This window comes from Cricetulus griseus, chromosome 4 (assembly GCF_003668045.3).
Source record: "Cricetulus griseus strain 17A/GY chromosome 4, alternate assembly CriGri-PICRH-1.0, whole genome shotgun sequence".
NCBI classification, from domain to species: Eukaryota; Metazoa; Chordata; class Mammalia; order Rodentia; family Cricetidae; genus Cricetulus; species Cricetulus griseus.
Window position 1 is genome coordinate 183,757,214 of NC_048597.1, and position 23,495 is coordinate 183,780,708.

Sequence of the window (23,495 nt, forward strand, 5' to 3'; positions counted from 1 at the left end):
AACAACTGATAGTAGTGTTTTCTTACCAATGATAAATGAAGTCTGAGCTGTCAAGCACAAAACTAAAATGTTGGAAATCTTTAATTTACCATTTTGATTCTAATATTCTAAGACTTTTCTGATGGGTGTTATAAATAAATGGATTTTTTTTGATGATGTGTAGTGAGCTTTGTCAATATTTAAGATAGTTCAATGAAACCAATAATTTGTAAATAACCAAAAAATGCCTTAATGAAAGGTCTGAATAAAAGATCTATTTAAAGTGTTATGGGTTAACAATTTTAATGGGACAGGGTATCAGAAGTTCACAGATGAAGGTTTCAGATTTCATAGTGATACACCTGTAAGAAAGTACTGCCTGGTGAGTTTTGGTATAATCAAAGTAGTATATCCATATTAGTAAATTCTCTCAATTACATATTGTCATGAGTCCATATTCTCTTTTGAGAATTTAGTGTAGTTACTAGAGAAGAGAGCTTTCCTCGTACACACAAAGATCTGGGTTCAAGCATTTACAACTGATCCCAACACTTGGAGATGCAGAAGCAGGAGGATCAGGTGTTCAAGCCCACCCTTGACCACATATCGAGTTTCAGGCTAACTTGGGATACTGGAGACCCTGGCTTCCAAAATGTAAATAAAAATTGCAAAGATATAAAATAATACTACTTTTATGTATCTACAAGTAATTTTGTTTATAAAAATGCTACCTATGCTGATCCATCATGAACTTTTAATGTAATTAAAAAATAATGTTCAGTATATTTCTGTTTTAATTTCTAGTTTGCTAAGTACAGATTTTACCAATGTAAAAAGTGTTTTGGGGTTTAGTTATTTTATTTTTTGGTTTTTTGAGACAGGGTTTCTCTGTGGCTTTGGAGGCTGTCCTGGAACTAGCTCTTGTAGACCAGGCTGGTCTTGAACTCACAGAGATCTGTCTGCCTCTGCCTCCCGAGTGCTGGGATTAAAGGCGTGCACCACTACTGCCTATTCTCAGAAAGAAAGTAGCAAGGGATGGTATTTTAGTTTTTATAAAAGTTCGAAACTAGGATCTTTTCAAGTAAGAATATTTTATGTCTCTGGACATAAAACACCTCAGTTGATAGTTTGTAATCCTGGAATATTGTCGGAAAAGAGCAGATTTGCCAGTTGGTTTCTGAGAGCCTTGAAATCATACACTTAAATCTCAGTTATCTTGTGTGGTCAAAGCTAAAAGTCACATCCTTGTTCTTTTCTGGAATAAATTGTCTTATTTTAGAGACTTTCCCCGTGAATGTTAGAAGCTACTGGCTTTTATAAATTATTAATTTTAATTTAATAAATTATAATTAATAGTTTAACATTTTATGTCATTTTTTGTTTAATTTTTCATGGAATATCTTTGTATGTCAACACTTTTTAGGCAGGGATGGAATATATTACTGTTAATATCATCGATAAAGTCAATAAGATGTGTGACTAATGAGTATGAATTACTTCATTTAATCTTAGTTTTTTTGAGACAGGGTTTCTCTGTGTAGTCTTAGGTGTTCTAGAAGTCACTTTGTAGACCTGGCTGGCCTTGAACTCACAGAGATCTGCCTGCATCAGCCTCCCGAGTGTTGGGATTAAAGGTGTGCACAACCACCATCACCTTACTCTTAGTATGAATTTTATGTCTTCATTTAGACTTGGTTTATAGTTTCAACACTGTCAGTAACAAATGATACAGTTTTGCGAGACTTCCTCAATCACACCTAATTTGAGCCTATCTATATAATGGGAAAGAATATTAGGTCTTCATTAATACTACTGTGATAACTAATTGATGCACATTTACTGTAGAGATTTAATGTATACAAGTGAATTAATATATACAGTAGCATTTTAGTTTGAAAGCTTAAGTGGTTAAATGTTGGTCATCCTAATTCTATGGTAGTATCTACTCTTACAAATTCTGCTTGAAATATTTTTTGGTTAGTTATTTGTTGACTGGTAGGTTGCCTTGTTTGTAATACTAAAGATACTTAATAAGTTACTTTTTAGGGATGCGTTTAATACAATTAACTTCACTATATTTTTGTTAAAGAGAGATTTGTTGTTTTTTATTTTATTTTTGACTGTGCAAGTGAATATTTGAAAGTACAAATATTTGGAGAAAGTTTTTACTTCAGTGAAGTAAGATTGTACTTGTTGCTGTTAGGTCTTGGAATTAATGATTTTTTTTTTATTTTTCTTTATACTATCTTAAGATTCAGATGCTTATGTCTGCATCAAATTCTAAGTGTGGTGCTGCTTAGGATTATAAATTGTTCCTATGGTCTCAAAACAAATGTCAGTAAAGTTGGTAATAAAATGAAATTCTTAATTGTCCTCTAATTTATAAGCACCAAAACAAAACCTACATGTTTTTATGATAAACCTCTGAGGGGAGTTTAGAAAAGGAAGAAGAGTTTATTAATAAAGTGAGTGTATGTGCCACAAGGAGCTAAATTGTGCAGGTCAGCACTTTTACTTTTTCACTGTACAGACTCTGAGGAACATGTCCTACTTTGCGAAAATCTGATAGTAGAGGTATGATAACTCATGTTTAGCTCTTTTCTCCATTATTGAAAATATAGGGTTTAGTTTTTGACTATTAAAAATAATTCTCTATTAAGGTTTACCATAAATTCTTGAAAGTAGACTAAAGGACCCTAAAGAGACTTTGATAGTGACTTTTAAGGTTTTTATGCGAAGTCATACCAAAATATAACCTAGAGTTTGCCAATATTGAATATTTCCTTTTTTAAACTTAAGACTTCCAGCCGGGTGTTGGTGGCAGTTGCCTTTAATCCCAGCACTCGGGAGGCAGAGGCAGGCGGATCTCTGTGAGTTCGAGGCCAAGCCTGGTCTCCAGAGGGAGTGCCAGAGTAGCCTCCAAAGCTACACAGAGAAACCCTGTCTCGAAAAACCAGGGGAAAAAAAAAAAAAAAGACTTCCAGAAAAGGTGGTAGAGTTTCCATATTTTCCTCATCCAGCTTCCATCACATTAACATTTTTTTTAAAGATTTTTATTTATTTATTATGTATAAAGTCTTTTGCCTGCATGCCAGCAGAGGGCACCAGATCTCATTGAAGGTGGTTTTTGAGTCACCATGTGGTTGCCAGGAATTGAACTCAGGACCTCTGGACAGTCGGTGCTCTTAACCGCTGAGCCATCTCTCCAGCCCCACATTAACATCTTACCTGTTTGTTATAACTAACAATGTTAGCCAAACTTCAGATTCATCATTAGAATGTGACCAAATTTTCTACTGATTCCTTAGATCTTGTTCATGATTCCACTTTGCAGATATTCTTAACATTTCCCGAGAGCTGGGATTAAAGGCATGAGCCACCAATGCCCGGCCATTTTCATAGTTTTTAAAGTTACACTTTTCTATTCATGACTCTGACAATTAAACATTGTGAGTTAATTAGTATTAGTAGACATTAACAATGCCAGTATAATTTTTAAGTATTTTTATTTGCATTTTTCTGTCTAGTAAATTTTAAAAAGTGTATATCAAATATAATTGTCTTTATTGTTTTGTTTCTGAATTAGTGTATATCCTTTTATTTTTTTGTTGTTAAAATAGCTCTTCTTATGAGAAGGTTACTCAGACAGTCCTTGAGCTTGCTATGTAGACAAGGAAAGCTTTAAATTCCAGATTTTCCTGTGTCCACTTCCTGAGTGCTGGGATTACAGGTAGGCACTGCTGTGCCTGGCTTTTTTTTGGGGGGGGGACGTGGTCATTTTGATATTTAAGCATTGTTTAACTTAAAACTCTTGGGTTATACATTTTATTATGTGGAAGGTCCAAAAATCACTCAGCTTACTTTGCAGAGTGATTGTTGTTCCTTATGAGTCCACTTGGATTATATTTGTATGTGTATATACATTAGTATACTTACTATATAGTACTGGAGCTTATATTTCCAGTTGTATTGAATACTTCATAATTATACTGAATATGCATACAGTTGCATAGAAACCTATATTGCTCTATTCTTGACCACATTACAGTCCATCTCATATTTTTCACTATGCTCTTGAGATCTTGCTAGCTTGGCTAAAAATTCCTTTGAGCTCTAGTGTAGTTGATTGTTTTTACTCTTTGCCTTTTTTTGTTTTTACTCTTTGCTGTTTGGCTCTTTTTTCTTGTTAGGGGTTTTGCCACCCAGCTCCTAAATAAAAATACATGGAGACTTTTTTTTAAAAATAAATGCCTGCCCTTAGCTTGGCTTATTTCTAGCCAGCTTTTCTTAACTCAAATTGGTTTCTTAACTTAAATTATTCCATCTACCTTTTGCCTCTGGGCTTTTACCTTTCTCTATTTCTATATATCTTTTCTTTCCTTCTTACTCCCATGTCTCCCTGTATGGCTGGCTCCTGATGTCCTCCTCCTCCTTTTCTCGTTCCTAGATCTTTGTCTCCTCAAATTTCTCCTCTTTATTCTTTCTGCCCACCAGCCCTGCCCATCTTTTCTCCCACCTTGCTATTGAACATTCAGCTCTTTATTAGACAATCAGGTGTCTTAGACAGGCAAAATAACACAGCTTCAGACTTAAACAAATGCAACATAAAAGAATAAACATGTTCCACAGCATAAACAAATGTAACACATCTTAAAATAATACTCTACAACACTATAGGTCTCTTGCAGAAGGCCCATTGACTGAGGTATTTATCAACAGCTTCTATCCTAATTCGTTTCTGATTGGCACTGTTATTCATTCCATGGCCCAAGTTGCTTATGACATTCCAAATTCCTTGGGTTAGGATAGGTTTCTGAGGGACAACTAGAAGAATGCATTATTTTTCTTTATGACTATCTAGTTACTAAGTTCTAAACATGGTTTGAAAATTCATTTTATATAAAAAACTTTTACAGTGATATTTGGGAGTAGAATATAGGAGTTATTGAAGCTAGCCGGGCAGTGGTGCCACACACCTTTAATCTCAGCACTGAGGCAGAGGCAGGTAGATCTCTGTGAGTTACAGGACAGTCAATGCTATTACACAGAGAAACCCTATCTCAAAAACCAAAAAAAAAAAAAAACGTTTCTGAAGCTTTTAGTTTTTTACATTCATGTCATTATGTTTTCATTTTCCTCTCTGTTTATGCAGTCAGACTAGCCTCATCTACAAGATCTAGTTCCAGGACAGCCTCCAAAGCCGAAGAGAAACCCTGTCTCGAAAAACCAAAAAAAAAAAACAAAAAAACCAAAAACAGAAAACAGAAAACAAAAAAAGAATTTGCTGCCCACATTAGGTGATCAGTTTTAGCTGGCCAGACAGGAAGAAATGAGCTCATTAGTTTGATTTCAATTTTGATAGTTGATATTTTTGTCCAACTAATAATTTTGTGTTTTTTTAATTTGTTGAATCATCAAAGGTTTTTATCTTAAAGATATAGTTATGCTATTAAATTGTTTTTATACCTATATTTAAAACAATAGTTATAATTATGTCCAGTATATGTAATATTCTTTCTTCAAATTTAACAGGGTTATGTAACAAACTCTCCAACAGTTCTGTCTAACAACTCCTCAGAATTACTGTTTGACCTGACCCAGGATACAGGATTGTCACATTACCCAGCAGCACCAGCACTTTCTATTGCAGGTTGGTGTCGTTGCTTTTTTACCTTAAAATGGTTAAAAGAAACTTGATGGATAATCATATTGGATTAACTTTCTATTTTGAAACCCATATCTTTGTGTAAAAATATTTGTGTATTGTAATATGGACTGCTGTAAATAGTTTTTTTAAGTGTCTTTTGGAGGCAGTTGTATGTAAAGTCATTCTAAACCACATCATGCTCTTTTTTTCCTATGAACCCAACCTTAAAAATGCTTTAAAAAACATTAGTCAATTAGAGAAGGTTTCAGTTATTATAAACATTGTTGAGAAAAATTAGTTTCCGTGGCCACCAGTATAAAAAAGTATGTGGTTATAATTGAATTCTTAATTAGGTTAGTGTCTTTCTAGTTCAATAAGTGATTTCAGTATATAATTAAGTATGATTTTATGTGCTATAAAGTGGCCACAATAAAGAAATAGTTTCTGGACTAGTGATGTGACTCAGCAGGCACATCCACTTAATTCTAAGCATAATGACCTGAGTTCCATCCCTGGGACACACATAGTGGGATGAGAAAACTGGACTCATAGCAAGTTGTCCTCTGACCTCTACATGTGTGCTGTGGCATGTATGTATCTACCATACCCTCCTTTTCCCTCCCCTCCTCTCATAAATAAAAGATAATTTAAAGAAGTTCTTGAATGTGGTGGTATACGCCTATAATCTCAGCATTTAAGAAGCTGTGGCAGAGGATTATTATCAGATTGAAGTCAGCCTGAACTATCTAATGATTTCAAGGCCATCTTATGCTACAGAGTGGGACTGTGTCTCAAAAACAGACGGACAGATATTACTGACTTAGACATAGTAAAAAAAAGTCTTTAGAGGAGTAATGCAATTTACCTATTGAAGATTTAAAGTTCTTTTAGTACATATGATAAGTACTCTTCATAAATTTAAAGTATATTAACATTCCATGAAAGAATTTTGTCTTTGTGAAAATTCCTCATAGTCAAGGCAAGTTAATTCTTGAACACTAGCAATTTGTATTTATTCAAGTATTTTAACTAAGATGTACAAGATATTTTGGAATGTTTAGATTGTTTACTAAATTAATGAGGTGTTTACCAGACTTTCCTGCACTTTTTTTCATAATAGGGCTTTAAGTGCTTTTCCATTTTGTCACTTACATACATAGTTTACTAAAATGTTTACTAATATCTTGTTAATAAAATAGGTACAAGCGAAAAGAAACGGAGAAAAAATATTTGTATTAAATCTGGCATTAGGAAGCTCATAGACTTTACTCATAGGAAAAGTCTGCAGTCTTGAAACTTCTGGGAAGAAAGAACCAGTAAAGACTCCTATTCTCCCTCTCAGCTTTCTGCTACAGTGAGTGAAACTTCATTAAGTGGGATAACTAGGAAGTTGTAGGTTTGAACCTCTGCTCTTAAGAATGTTTAGTTTTTATCAGATCAACTGATGATGAATTTTTCCTATTAAGAGATGGGGCTATTTGTTTTTCTTGTGTAATCCGTTCAGTTCTCCACACATGGAAGAAGGCACCTGAAGATATCATTTTGACTCTTACTGTAGTTCACATAGGGCTGTTTTGAAGCCCAAACAAGATAAGTGAAATGTGAAAATACATTTATAAGGTTCAAAGGATTTGATAACAAATAGCAGCATCACTCAGTAACATTATTGATTGACAGACTACTGTCTGTCTGATTATGAGATTTTGAAAGGAAGTAGGATTTTTACTGGCAGAGCTAGAATTGTTTGGGGATAGAAAATAGTACAAGCCTAAAAAAACAGATAAAGGGTCAGAATTTAAAACATATGCAGGACCAGTTGACATGACTCAGTTGGTGAAAGCATTTGCTTCCAAGTCTGACAACTTAAGTTTGATCCCTGGAGCCTACATGGTGGAAGGAGAGAACAAATTGTTCCAGATTTTACTCAAATACTATGGCTTCTGCACACCCTCACTCATGCACACAGATAAATAAATAAAAGTAAAAAAGATTGGAATGAATACAGAGTAATTTTATGTGGTGTTGAGATGTCTCATGATAAATTCTTAAATTGAAGAAGTCTGTTTTTGCCATTTAGTCTATTTTATGATTAATTGATGGTTAAAAATGCTACCACCCATTTCTTTTTCAACTAACATAAACATGTTAATACAACTATACTACCAGAGGTCTTTTTCATGCACCTGCAGTGTCTGTCTCTAATCAAGTATTTTGAAGATGAGGAAAAATCATTATTACTTTGTTTTAAAACATGAAACAATGAAATGACCTAGTCTAATATTTTTATTTTCTTGGCAAGTTTATCCTCACTAAAAATAATTAGGCAGATCTTTTGGAATAAAGTTACCCTTTAATGCAAGTTAAGGTATAAAGTGTTTTGTTAGTAATTATGATTGTTATTTATTTTTTTCTGTGTACCTAGTATTTTAAGGTTTTTAAATACATTGTTTGACCTTAAAGTAACTGTAAAATAAGGTATCATAATTTATTTTACCAAAACAGAAACTGAAACTCAGAGAAGTTAAATAATATATAAATAGAGACTTACAGAGTCTGGGTTAGAATCTAAGTTATCTGACTTAAATGCCTGGAATATCTCTAACATTTATTGTTTTTATATTTACTGTACAGATGTTACTATTTAATGTGCGGTTTGGGAATCCTTTGTACAAAGTACATTATGTGTTATTAAAAAAAGACTTCGGCTTAGTTACAGTCTAACTGTCCCTCTTTTCTCTTGCTGATACTCTAAGGTTTAATCCTTTAGCTTTATGGTGATTTTTTAAGTGGTAAATTATTTTTAAGAACGAAATCTCTATGTATAAAAAAATTTATATAGAAATCTAATAAATCAAATGAAAGAGTTTTTGTTTATTTTTAGTCAGATACTCCTTAATATATTCCTTAAAATGGGACACATCTCCCTCTCTTATATGCCCTTTCATTTGAGTAAGATATGATTCAGGCGTAGAAGTTTCTACTTTGTACATAGCAATAAATGTGTGATGTCACAAGCTATAAAGGGGTCACTTTGTTAGGTGGGAAAGAACTAATATCACATTAGGCATTTTAAGTAGTTACAAAACTTTAGCTTGGCATGGTGGTGCACACCCTTAATCCCAGCACTCGGGAGGCAGAGGCAGGTGCTAGATCCCTGAGTTCATGGCCAGCCAGGTCTATAGAGTGAGTTCTAGGACATCCAGGACTGCACAAAGGAACGATGTCTTGCGGGGGCGGGGGAAATTTTAGAATCTATAACTGGAGCAAATTATTGTGTGTGTGTGTTCATGTGGGGAGTGTGTATGTGTGTAGTACAAACTTAAATGTACTAAGCCTGTGAAGATTATTGGTTCTTAGGAACTTCAAAATACCATTCTTCAGTTATAATATTTTTTTCAAGCCATATTCAGAATGTTCTTCCATAGAAAGGTAATTTCACAAATTGATTGAGTAAATGCAGTCCTCACACTCTTTAAGTTTGTATCATTTCATTTGTTTGCTTTTTTTTGAGACAGGGTCTTACTATGTAGCTCTGCCTGACTTGGAACTGGTTAGGTAGATCAGGCTGGTTTCAAATTCACAGAGCTCTGCCTACTTCTGCCTCCCAAGTACTAGGATTAAATGTGTGTGCCACTGTGCCCAGCAGTATCATTTAATTTTTATCATTGATATAGCATAGTTCAATTATATATTTTAGCTCCCACACATTTAGACTTAAGTAGTTATGAACAGTATTTTATAGTATTTTAAAATCTTTCTCCCACTATTTAAATCATTTTAGGTTTGAATGAAAGTTCATTTTCATCAAAACGTCCTTTCTCTGACATAAGCAGTGTTAACTCAAAAAAACCTAAACCCAGTGACAATATTTCTGGAGCAGATGCCTCTTCTGTACTGTCTTCAGAAAAGCCTCCATCAGTGTTGTCTCTGCAGGTGGCGCCATTGCAAGGTAAATGAGAATGAAATTACTGTAATAATTAAAGATAAGTTTTATAGATTGTTACAAGTTCAGAAACTAATAGTGGTTGTTTAAAATGAGAAAGTGCTGCATTTGGGGCTGGAGAGAAGGCTTATTGGTTAAGAGCATTTAAAATTCTTGCAGAGAACCTGGGTTTGATCCCCAGCACCCACATTGAGTGGTTTACAACCACCAGCTAATGCCAACTCCAGGGGACCTCACATTTTCCTCTGGCCCCATGGCCACCAACACAAATGTGACATTCACGTACATACATTTGTGTGTGTACCCACTAGTAACTACAAATAATTCATGAAAAAAAAAAAACCCAAAACCTGAAAAGTGATGCATTTCGTTTTAATATCAATCTGAATTTATTTTAGGTGCAAATTGCTCATCAAATCAATCTAAAAATGGAACAACTTTTCCAAGAGCATGTCCTAAGTGTAATATTCACTTCAATCTTTTGGATCCTCTGAAAAAGCACATGACGGTAAAATTTTTTCAAAATCTAATTTTAAAAAGATTGAAAATCCTTAAAAATGTTAATAACCGATTTTTAGTAAATGATGGTTTGTTTTAACAATTAGGTATGAGATCTCATATTGGATATATCCATAGTGCTTAGGTAAAAATTTATATTCAAAATGATTCTATTAGATAGTGAAATTTGGCCAGGCGTTGGTGGCACTTGCCTTTAATCCCAGCACTTGGGAGACAGAGGCAGGCGGATCTCTGTGAGTTCGAGGCCAGCCTGGTCTACAGGACAGTCAGAGCTACACAAAAAACCGTTTCAAAAAAATCAGACAAACAAACAAGATAGTGAAATTCTTTAGTACATAAATTTACAGTATTTGCTCATTGTATTCTGATTTTAAACACAATATATTGATTTACATATATTCAGATTTATAAAACATTTATATAAATTTTATCTGTTATAACTTAAATTCTATAGTGTACATATATATGTAATGTGTGCATTCTGCATTAGATGATCTAAGATATGCATATTAATTGTCAGTAATCAGACATAAATTTTAAATGCTCATGTTTTCCATATTGCTTTGATAAAGTCCAGAATATAGTTTGTACAATTATTACAAATTAGTTTAAAGTTTTTATTGGGATAGGAAGCTTTTGGTTTAGATTTTAAGAAAATTTCAAGGTATTTATGAAGTATGAAGTTTAACACATTCCTTCAAATATTAGCTTTTACTGTGATCTGCTATTCTTTCATTAAATTGTTCTGTAACCTTGTTCCTATTATACATGGCACAAAGGCATAAGAGATAAGAAAAACAGCAATATAGAGTACAAAGGGAAGAGAATGAAAGAAAAGAAATAGGTATTGCTATTTCAGAGACTGGCAATTTTTAACTCATCATTTTCAAAAACAGTAACAGGAGGAACTCACAGGCAGTTTATGGAGAAAGGGAAGACATTTTTGTCAGTGGTGTGCCCACTGGTTATCTATACTCCTCCAAATAACCCTTCACTCATAAAAGTAATCATAATCAAACTTACTGAGCTATAATAAAAAGGAAACTGAAGACAGGAGGACTTAGTATTTACTGGGAGCAGGCAGAGTGGGAACAAGAACAAGAGAGGGTAATGAGGGTTGAATGTGATCAAAATACATTATGTACAGATACGAAAATGTTGTAGTGAAACCCATGCTTATGAATAATTAATATAGACAGAAAGACTTAAAAAATTCCAAACCTAGTCTATTCAGAATTGTATTGAATTTATACTATTTCTAGCTCCCAGAGTGTAGACTTGAGAAATGTACTTTGTGCTTTGCTCATACAGGAAATTATCCTGTCCAAGGATTTCCACTTTCTTCATAATGTTTTAGTAAGACATATAATGATTTATATGTTTGACATTAGAGATAGAGGGGCAAAATGGGAGTGCATTTGACTCATTTTTTGACTAAGTGTTATAATTATATGATTCATAAAAAGCAAATACAGGGTTACAAGTGAGGAATCTGGCCTGGATTCATATCTGCCTGATTCATGAGGTGACTCTCAAAGAAAATAACTTCATATTTGTTTCCTTTATGTGCTCTCTGGTTTTCTTTTTGTGTTATCATGACCAAAAGTAATATAGAAAGAAAAGATTAGTCAGGTGTTGGTGGCGAATGCCTTTAATCCCAGCACTTGGGAGGCTGAGGCAGGCAGATCTCTGTGAGTTCGAGGCCAGCCTGGTCTCCAAAGCAAGTGCCAGGATAGGCTCCAAAGCTACACAGAGAAATCCTGTCTCGAAAACAAAAAAAAAAAAAAAAAGAAAAGAAAAGAAAAAGAAAAAAGAAAGGAAGAACTAAAGAAAGAAAGAAAAGGTTTTAAGCTAGCTTACAGTTAGTCCATTTTGAAGGGAAGTCAGGGCAGGAACCTGGAGGCAGGAACTGAAGCAGAGACCTTGGAAGAATGCTCCTTAGTGGTTTGCCTCTCATGGCTCGCTTTCTTATACAACAAAGGACTACTTGCACAGGTATGGCAATGCCCCTAGTAGGTTAGGCCCTCCCACATCAGTCATTTTAAACAATGCCTCAAACTCATCTATAGCCCAGTGTGATTGAGGCATTTTCCCAGATGACTCTAGTTTGTGTCAAGTTTACAAAAAACTGATCAGGACACTTCCACACTAAGAGATATTAGTGACCTCTGTCCTAAATGTGTTTTTATATCTTTTAGCATTTTTTATAATTACTTTTATTGTAAATTGCCAAAATGTTATATAATAGTCAAATAGTAGAACCCCATAGCATTTTATGAAAGTAACATAATTCATATAATGTGAATGTATGTATTGTATTCTTGTATATATTATTTCATAATATATCCATCAAATCTAGGAAGGGTGACTTTAAAACCATGAGGCAATTTTTTTAGGGACAGAAAGTTATCTCAGAAGTTGAAATATTTTTATTTGAGGCTGAGGAGGTTACAGAAGGGAATGGAGACGTTTACAGTTAGTACTGTGTTATATAGTTAGATGGGAATTAAGTTCATGTTGTATAGGAACATAACATGGTAGGATGAATATAATCAAAAGCAACACATGTGTATCAAAAAGAGGAAAGGCTTTTGAATGTGCTAATAAATGATAAAAGTAAAGGTAATGGATATAATTACTGTTATTTAATCATTACCTAATGTAAAAATGAGTCAAAAAATAACTATAAAAATTCCAATTCTAGTCCCCACTTCAAAAAATAGTTTCAAGGGCTAAAGAGAGATGCGTCAGTGGTTAAAGTACTTGCTTCTCTTGCAGAGGACCTAGATTTAGGTCCCATCATCCACATGGCTGCTCATAACTATGTGTGACTCCAGTCCTGTATGGAGCCTGACACTCTAGTCTGACCTCGAGGGGAACTATACACATATGCACATTCGTAAATGCAGGCAAAGCACACACATAAAATAAAAATAATCTTGAATAAAAATATAAGTTATAGGCACTTTTAACTTTTTTGACAAGAATGAAGTATATATGGTGTGTGATAATTAGTCAAACTACAGCTACAAGACTGAAGGTATCTAATATTTACAGAATGGCTTAACTCATAAAAATAAGGGATAAATGAAAGATTGTAGAACAAGGCTTAGAGCCAAAATGATTTTATGGCCAAACAAGGTTGTTCAATTGATTTCAGATCCTAGTATTGTGGACTCCATATCTTACTATCTTTAATAAAACAAAAATCTAAACTTAATCCTTGTTTTTCAAGTTGTTCTTGTCTTTTGAATGTTTTAGGATATCTTGATTTTCCCTAAGACCAAATCCCTACTCCTTTTACTATTACCTTGCCTACTTTTACTTTTCATTTGTTTTTCTTCTGCTTTTCCCCTGAGGAACTAAATTTAAAATATTATCAAAGAGTTATGGTGAACAAGGACATTGTGCTAATTTTAGAACTCTGATTTTGTCCTTTCTTGTGATAGAAAATAAAACATCAGCCGGGCGTTGGTGGCGCACGCCTTTAATCCCAGCACTCAAGAGACAGGAGACAGAGGCAGGCAGATCTCTGTGAGTTCCAGGATAGGCTCCAAAGCCAGAGAAACCTTGTCTCGAAAAAAAAAAGAAAAGAAAACATCAAGTAGTTTATCATCTGTTATATTTATCATAATTCACGAGTATGTTAGTATAACCATTAACTTTCATAAATATTAAAATAGACATTTTTGGAGAACATAAACCTTGCACTATACCTTTCCGTAATTCATTTCATAGGTTCAGAAGAGAATCACATACCAAATATAACATGGAGGGAGTGGCTTCTGCTGAAAGCCAGATCTGACATTTAGGGTATAACGTTAACCCATTATTAATTACAAGATTCGCATTTAAAAAATTAAGTTCCAGTTTTTCCTGTGATTTTTGTATCCCCACAGGAAGGTTTTAAATAAGGGCTAGTGCTTTATCTGTCAAAATAATGCCTTTGATATACATACGTAATACATAAATCTTAAGTAATTTCCTTGTTTAAGTCTCCCTCCTGACACCTGTCTTTCTGTGATTGAATTCAGGGCCTTGTGCATGTTCTACCACTAAGCTGCAGTCATGGCTCTCAAGTGATTTTCTATAGTAGAGTGGGTTTGCTCCATACCATGCTTCTTTTCCCTTAAAATTAAAAGTATTATTATTTCTACTAGTCTTATCAAAGTCCTTAGAAATAACTTGATTTTCCTTGTTTTGAGTTCATATATGTTTACATGTATCTCAGGAAAAAAAATCTAGAAATAAGGCTGGACCTTTAAAACCAGCCCTCAGTAGCAGAGGCAGGGAAATCTTTGTGAGATCAAGGCCAGACAAGTCTACTTAGCAAATTGCCAGCCAGCTCTGTCTCCAAGAAAATAAATAAATAAAAAATAAATAAATAAAAATTTAAAAAAATCAGAAACATAAATAACAAAACGTTTCTTACCTCTCTTTTTATAGTAAAAAAAAAAAAAGGGGATGTAGGTGGAGTTGTGGTTCCATTCTATCAAAGGGAAAAAGGATATTGTTAGGATATACTTATCCTTAGTGACAAGGTCTCACTATATAGTCCTGACTGACCTAGAACTCACAGAAATTCACCTGCCTCTGCTCCCTGAGTGCTAGTATGAAAGGTGGGGGCCACCATATCCAACTAATCCACTTATTTTAATTTAATAAATGTAAGTTACATTCCTCTCTTATGAGTCAGGTTTGGTTTTGTTTTTTTTTTTTTTTTCAGTATTTTCCTACCCCCTAGATATATTTTAAATGTTTTTTGGTGTTTTTACTTTTGTGTGTTTAGAAATTGATAAGTGGGCTGTGACGTTTCTTTGAAGCAATCTGTTCTTTACAGGAGGACCTAATCTCTAGAACCCACATTTATAATGGCTTGAGTGGTATTCATGCTCTAGTACCAAGCTAGGTGGCTGCTGCTTGAGAAGGGCAGCAAGCTTGTTTTCTGTATACGTATACGTGTACATATATATATGTGTGTGTGTGTGTGTGTGTGTGTGTGTGTGTGTGTGTGTGTGTGTGTATATCTGTACTCGCACCCACATGTACAACCTGCATGTACATGAACAAACGCACACAGAGTATAAAAGAAAGTTGACAGTGAAATGAAGTAGGAATGATGTAACCTTGCAGAAAATTCTGTTCATCTCTGTCTTCTATCACAGGCCTGGCTCCTCATGGAATGTTTCATGAATGATAATGATCTAAAAGACTCACATGTGGCAAAAGAGGAAGTGATTGTTGTAACCACAGCATAGAATGACTGTGTTAAGATTTTCAGATGCTGATTTAATAGCACCCTTAAGAAGCATTACATTATAAAAGGCCTGTGTTTCTTGCTTTAAAAAAAAAAAAAAAAACTAAAATAAACAAAACACTTCTTAGGCTTCTTCCTTAGGTGGTCTGAAGTCATCCCAGGAACTTGCATGTATGTATGTATGTATGTATGTATGTATGTATGTATGTATGTATGTATTTATTTAGAGATGGGTTATTTGTTTGTTTTGTGTAGCCCTGGCTGTCTTGGAACTCACTCTATAGACCACGCTGACCTCGAACTCAGTGATTTGCCTGCCCCTGCTGGGATTAAAGGCATGTGCCACCACCTGGCAGGAATTGCCATTTTAATAAGCATTTCTGGATTTTTGATGCAGATTTTTCTAGATTTGCCCTCAAAGAAAAACTTACTAAAAAAGCCTTACAAATAAAAATTATGCACAATAAACAAATTACTTATATCTTTATTTTAAAAGTGTATATATGGAAAGTTTCATATTACAACCAATTTATGTGACAACTTGATTTTATTCCTGAAAAATATTTTCTTCAAATATTTAAGTATTCTGGATTCCAAGATGTACCAGATGCATTTGTGTTTGTGTCCCAAATATTTTCTAGTAATATGAATCTAGGGAATGGCAATTTAGCTGTGTAAAAGTCTAGTTATACCCAGCTTAGGAAGTTGTGGCTTTTTAGGGTTTTTTGTTTGTTTGTTTTGGTTTTTTGTTTTGTTTTGTTTTTTTGGTATTTTGAGACAGGGTTTCTCTGTGTATCCTTGGTTGTCCTGGAATTCACTTTGTAGACCAGGCTGGCCTCTGCCTCATAAGTGCTGGGATTAAAGGTGTGCACAAACACCGGCAGGAAGTTTCCATATAACCTGATACATCAAAGCATGTAACACTAATTTTCCTCCTGTACTATTGTCAGGTTATGAATGATTTTTGGTTAAGAAATAAATGACTATTAAATATGTATATAAGCAAGCAAATTGCATGGGAAAAGTTTAAAATCTATAGCCAAGTCCTAGTCTTAAGGTTTTTTTTCATCTCTTTTAAATTTTTGTTTTGTTAAGATAATGTTTATGGGCTGGCGAGATGGCTCAGCTGTTAAAGGTGCTCGCCGCCAAACCTGACGACTTGAGTTTGATCCCTGGAACCCACATGGTGGAAGGAAAGAACCGACGTCCACAGGTTGTCCTCTGACCTCCACAAGTGCACTATGGCACTCACACTCCCATACATAACATATACGCTAAACAAATAAATAATCTATTTTTAAAAAGATATTTACTTTTCTAAACTTTTTTGAATACCCACCACAGACTTTCAGTATTTCTTCCAGATATCTTACCAACCATAGTTTTGTGTGGTTTAGCCTTAGATGAAAACAATTGTTTTTGCTATTGTTCTGTAATAAAATAAGGCATCTTTTTTTTTTTTTTTCTTTTTTAGTATTGTTGTCCAGACATGATAAATAACTTTTTGGGGTTGAATAAAATAGAAATTTCAAATACAGCAAATGAAGCTAAGACTCTTGATTCAGAGAAAGGAAAATTGATCATGTTAGTTAATGACTTTTATTATGGAAAACATGAAGGAGATGTCCAAGAAGAACAGAAGACTCACACAACCTTTAAATGCTTCAGTTGTTTGAAAGTTCTCAAAAATAATATTAGGTATGTAAATATGTATTTTTTATTTAATGAAAGTTGAAATACTAAAGATATAACCATTGTGTCTTTAGCATACACTGTCTTGCCATTCTAGATAAGCAATTTCAGTATTATCTCCTTTGGTATATTTTCAGATTCTCCTCTTAAATCTGCTCCTTTTTCTTTCATATGGCTTAAGAAAGGACAAGAATTATTTTAATTTGGAGTAAAATGAACTTATTAGTATTCTAGGAATTTAGTCATGTAGTTTTAATTTTCTGATGTCTCTCAATAGTATAATTTCTTCACAGTACAAGTAGTTCTCCAAAAGATTGACTTCTTCCTTACTAATGCTGTTTGTTCAAATCTTCTACTTTATGTCTATCATCTTTATAATATATATCTTATGGGAATTGTCATCTTTTTAGAGATGTACTAATTTCTAAAGACTTTTGGCTTAATTTTAAAATTTAAATAAAAATAAGATATTTCATTCTTAATGGATTTAAAAAAATTTATATTCAAATATTTTAAATTTTAGGAATTTATACTTGTAATCTTTGAATGGCCTATGTTATAAAAATACCACCCATGGGGCTGGAGAGATGGCTTAGTGGTTAAGGGTTCTGACTGCCCCTCCAGAGGACCTGGGTTCAATTCCTAGTACCCATATGGCAACTCACAATTGTTTATAATTCCAGTTCCAGGGAACCTGATACACATAGCAAAACACCAGTGCACATAAATAAATTTAAAAGATTTAAAATTTAAAAAAAATAAATTTAAAAAGATATCACCTCTGTCATGTGTGGTGGTACACATCTTTATTCTAGCATTCTGGAGGCAGAGGCAGGTGGATCTCTTGAGTTTGAGGCTAGCCTGGTTTACAGAATGAGTTCTAGGACAGCCAGGACTTCATAGAGATAGCCTGTCTTGAGAAAAACAAAACAAAACTTACAAGAAGTCACCAGGCAGTGTTAGAGTGCACCTTTAATCCCAGCACTCAGAAGGCAGAGGCAGGTGGATCTCTGTGAGTTTGAAACCAGCGTGGTCTTCAGAACGAGTTCTTGGACAGCTAGGGTTACACAGAGAAACCCCATCTCAAAAAACCAAAGCAAAGCATTTTATACACCAACAGTTGCAGAATTCATTCATTTTTCTGTCGTCTGTGGCTTTCTGCTACAATGATGCTCACAGATTTCTTTAAGATAATACTTTGTACATTCCCCAATAACTTGAAGACCTAGTGGCCCCAGTAGTTCAACAGGGAAATTGTGAAGCAGTATTGAAGTGGGCCTCCACCACTTAGTTCCATATTCTTACCATTACAAGATTCAGTTGGAGATAGGGTGTAAATTGTACAATTGTGATTCACTGTTTTCTTTCCTTGTTAAATGTGATACATACTGCAGAAGTGCTTTTATCTTTTAAGATTAGCCCATTTAATATTCAACTTGAAAAAAGTGACTTTCTAGGAATTATTTCAGGACATTAGTTTCATATGTTTATATTATTAGAATATTTAGAAAATTTAAGCCATTACCTTTAGTAACATACAGAAACTGAACACAGAAAACTATTGCTTGAGAAATGTAACCTTAATGGTAAATACCTCATGACCAAAGGAATTAAATATATAGTATTACCCCAATTTTTTTCAGTAAAATCTGGGAAAGCAAGGTGGATTTTTGGTATTTTGCTTTGTTTTTGAGATAAAAATCTCTCTATGTACCCCTGGCAGGCCCCAAACTCACAAGAGATCTGCCTTCTTTTGGCTCCCAAGTGCTAAGATAGGTATGTGCTATCATGCTTGTGGCCTTGTTTATAACTTATATAATGGTAAGAAACATAGCAAGATTTCTGTTCTGACTCGTCAGTACAGGTTTTTCATTACTGTTTTGTCCCTATTAGATATAACTAAAAACAGTCACCGTAAGAAGTTTGCCCTTTTCTCCCATATATTGGCATGAGAGCTATGCATTCCAATTAAGTCTTTTTTTTTTTTAAGTAAAGATTTCTTTATTTTTAAAATTTATTCTTCTCCCATATATTACATCCTGATTGCGGTTTCCCTTCCCTCCTCTCTTCCCAGTGCCCCCATCCCTTCTCATTCACCCCCACTCCTCCTTTCCCTTATGGAAAGGGCAGGCCTCCAGAGTCCAACTAAGTCTTATGTAAATATTAAGAGAAATTAGCCAACTAGTTAATGCATTACTTTATGTAAATATACTTTAGTTTCAAGGTGTGGCTTGTGGTATTTTGCCTATATTTAAATGTTTAACAAAGACTTGTGTTTTTGTTAGGTCTTTAGAGCTAGTGTTAAAACCAAAGGAAGGGAAAAAGGATATTTCCAAGTATATTACAACTTGGTTTGAAGAGATAATATTCTTTAGAGATAGGAGAAAGAGACAGATGTCACAGCCTTCATGATAGTCATTCTCTGGATTAATAACATTATCATATAGTTCTATGATCATTTCTGTGACGCTTCCAAATGAATAATTTTATTAATAGTTGACCCAGTCTAAAAATTATCTTGATCAAGTAGTATTACTTTTTAGTTCAGCCAAAAGCTTCAGTAAGTTCCTTCAAATATGCATTCCTATTTTTACCACACTGTGCACTTAGGGTCATAGTTCTGTTCATAAGAAGCCTTGTAGGGACACTGAAATAGCAAAGTATAAAACTGAAAAGTTTAGATTGCCTTACAAAGGGCACAGTCTGCAAGGTAAAGTAAATAGTTTATGCTAACAGTAAACAGTGACACTAAATAAAATGAAAAGTTCTTGTAATTGTAGGCATTAAAACTGCTATTATATGCACTTAAAAACAAAGATATGAGTAAAAAATACTAGTAGCTGAAATTTATTGTATATTTCCAAGGTCTAAAAGGATTTTTCCCATGACTTTAGCTGCTTTTGATGATATGATTCCCTTCCAGTATTAAATTTTACAATGTATATAGTACTTGACATGGCAAAGAAACCTGTTATTTTATCTAAAACAGTCACCTGAAACTAGTGACACTTGAAAACAAAGATGAAAAGAAAGATATCTACTTAGTCACTTCAGTCATTTAAAACATGCACTTTTCTAGAGAAACTGAAGACTCAAAATCTAGAGTAATATTCACTATTTTATTTATAGTGCGTTCGAGATTTCTATGAGTGTTTTACTTTGAACGTTTGCACCTGCTGACAATCTTTTCCAGGTTTATGAACCACATGAAGCACCATTTGGAGCTTGAGAAGCAGAGCAGTGAGAGCTGGGAGAAGCACACCACTTGCCAGCACTGTTACCGCCAGTTCCCCACTCCCTTCCAGCTGCAGTGCCACATTGAGAGCACACACACGCTTCATGACTTCTCTAGTGAGTTGCAACCACGTTTCAGTGTTGAATGTTCCCTGTTTTGACTGTTGAAGCTGAGCAAATCTTGAGGAAACTGTTATAGAAATAAGAACAAGAAATAGACTTTGAAGTTTGGGGGCAAATTGAGAAAGTTAACTTACTCCAACGGCTTCAGCTCAAATCCCAGATGTGTGTCTTTGTATAGCCACATGCATTCAGGCAGGTTATTTGGTACTGAGACAATATGATAAGGAACATGCATTTGTGGTAGTGCTTAAAGAGAATTAGAAGAACTGCACAGAGTTACATGTGTTGAGTATGTATGATTGCTCACTACCTCTAACTGCTTCTTCTGCTGATTACTTATTGATACCGTTATCCAAAAAGAACCTTTATATTTATGTATTAAAATGTTGCTATTTTCTTTCTATTTATAGCCATTTGTAAAATCTGTGAGCTGTCATTTGAAACTGAACAGAATCTTTTACAACATATGAAGGATAATCATAAACCTGGTGAAATGCCATACATCTGCCAGGTATATCATGTTTTATAGTGTTAACTGTTGTTTTGGTGTTAACATTTGTAGGTGTTAGATAAATTGTTAGAAATTTTTTCTTTTAGTTAAGGGACCAAACAGTAAACATTTAGTTTTAGAGGGAATACAGTCTTTGTCATGACCAGTCAACTCTCCCATTGTGGCAGCTCAATGAGTGAAAGAGAATGAATGGATGTGCTTGTGTTCTAATAAAACTTCATGAACTCTGATTTTTGAATTTCATATAATTTTCATGTGTGGTAAAATATATTGGTCTTTTTTTTTGCCATTTAGGTAAAAATGGTAGCTAAAATTAAAGTCCTTCCTACTTAATTTACTAGTACTGTTTTATGTAGAGATAAAGTATTTTATAGGACTCCAAAACCTTTAGAAGTTTCCAAAGCTTTAATATTCAAGACAAGATGGGGTGATAGAGAAGTGATCTACTTGATAAGAATGAAGTTACCTATTTTGGGAAGCAGTCTTGAGCTCTGAAGTATCACCTTCTGCTTTTTGGTGCCTTCATTAGTGGGCTTCTTGCATGAATAGGCACCAGAGCTGGATTGGTAATATATAATCTAATAAATGAATCATCATTGTTACTCTGTAGTTGCAAATTAGTTACAAACTTTCCATTTTAAAATCACATTTTTATTTCTAGGTTTGCAATTACAGATCATCATTATTTTCTGATGTAGAATCTCATTTTAAAACAGCACATGAAAACACTAAGAATTTGCTATGTCCATTCTGCCTCAAAGTTATTAAAATTGCCACACCCTATATGCATCATTACATGAAGCATCAGGTGAGTTTAATAATTCTTACTTTTTCATGTTACCTGATTATCACTCAGAATATTAAGTTTGTTCGTCAGAGGGAGTGAAGTTGTTCCACATTTGCAGGTGATTTAAAGTGTGTATAGAATCACTTGTAAAACTTCCACTTCTTTCCTTACTACTTTTCTAGTGATTCTTGGTCTATAAGTAGTGATGAGTTTCAAAGATGACAAGAAATAGGAAGCCTAGGATTGAGACAAAACAGAAGGCAAATGGAATATGGGAAAGATTGGCTACTTCAGGGTCTCAGTGGATATGAAAATGATTTTGAAATACCCTCTCAAGAGGAGGAGAAAAAAATGTGTTAGAATTGAGAAAGAATCAAGATAGAGAATTCTTAATCTTTTTTCCTCTTGTCTTGTGTTTTCTCTCCACTGTCCAGACCCCTGGTGTTAAGATAAGACATGTTGTCATTATTGACTTTAAGTACTGTTTCATAGTTACCGTGACAAAGGAAACAAGTACTTGGTCAATATTTGGATTCTGCCAGAGCACAGCTTGTTTCCTGAATGACTTATGCTAGCTTTAGCTATGTAATTTCTGGAACTCATCATTAGTTGTTGAATCCTTCCTTCCATTTCTGATGTGATGCTTTTTGGTTCTTTTCCTGGGGCAATTAAGCCATCCTTTGAGCTAACAATGTTGTTGTAACACTGAAACCATCTTTAGCAACAATGCCTTTGTTGGAATCAGAAACTCATGTCTACATTGGATCTGATGATGTGGTCAGGTTTTGCCAGCTCACTGCAAAGCTCAGTGTATTTGTACTTTTTTAAGTATGCACACCAGGAGATGTGAGTGATTATAGAGAAAAACAGTTCTGGGAAATGAACTCATCAGAACTGTCTTTCCAGCCTGTTTAGTTTCTGATTCTTGACTGTATTTTCTGTTTTAATTCATCCTGTTTTAATTCATTTGTGTTGTCTGCATCTGTGAAAAAAAAATGAATGAATCATGCCTATAAAATAATCTTAAGATGAAGCTAGAACTCTTTAACATCCTGTTATTACTGCTTTGAGCATTGTAACTTGTCTGTTCTTTTAAAATACTTCTTTAAAGAATGCTTTAATATGATTTGGTATTTTGTGTGTATCTAAGTCTGTGCACCATGTGAGTGATTGGTTTCTGCAAAGGTCAGAAAAAGGCTTCTATTGGGTCCCCTGGAATTGGAATTACAGATGGTTGTGAGCACCATATGGATCCTGGAAATTAAACCCTGGTCCTCTGGAAGAGAAGCCAATGCTCTTAACCATGGAGTCATCTCTCCAGTTCCTCTTTTAAAATACTGTTTTGACATGTAACAGTTGTTTATTTTGTGGGATACAGTGTGCTAATTTGATACAGTTATACCGTGTACAATAAACAGATCAGAGTAATAACATTTTCCCCAGTCCTTTACACTTCTTTTCTCAGTAATCATGTGTGACTAATGGTAACTATGTTAGACAGTACAGCCATGGAATGTTTTCTTACTATGGGAAGTTTATTGAATAACACTGCTTTCATTTCTTAGAAATATCCAGTCAAATTTATTTGGTTTTAGAAAGGTCATTTAATCCACATACAAACCAATGGGAAATAGCAAAGTGTTAAAAATAACATTTAAAAAATTATATGTTAAGTGTGTGGGTGTGTGCACATGGTAGGAATTGAACTTGGATCCTCAGGAAGAGCAGTAGTACAAGCACTTAACTGCTGAGCCATCTCTCCAGCCCCTTCTATATAAAAACATAGAATAACTAATTTTTACA

The 23,495-nt window shown here is 34.2% G+C and overlaps 1 protein-coding gene across 10 annotated transcripts in view; it reads left to right on the forward strand.

The window, feature by feature from the left end:
* Znf280d (zinc finger protein 280D) overlaps positions 1 to 23,495 on the forward strand; it is a 118,967-nt gene that overhangs the window by 59,134 nt on the left and 36,338 nt on the right. For all 10 annotated transcript variants that reach the window (XM_027411194.2, XM_027411196.2, XM_035443797.1 and 7 more), the window contains 7 exons: positions 5,512 to 5,629; positions 9,408 to 9,575; positions 9,968 to 10,077; positions 16,820 to 17,043; positions 20,231 to 20,388; positions 20,805 to 20,905; positions 21,567 to 21,713. In XM_027411194.2, coding sequence (XP_027266995.1) covers positions 5,512 to 5,629; positions 9,408 to 9,575; positions 9,968 to 10,077; positions 16,820 to 17,043; positions 20,231 to 20,388; positions 20,805 to 20,905; positions 21,567 to 21,713 — 1,026 coding nt within the window. The remainder of the gene's footprint in view (positions 1 to 5,511; positions 5,630 to 9,407; positions 9,576 to 9,967; positions 10,078 to 16,819; positions 17,044 to 20,230; positions 20,389 to 20,804; positions 20,906 to 21,566; positions 21,714 to 23,495) is intronic.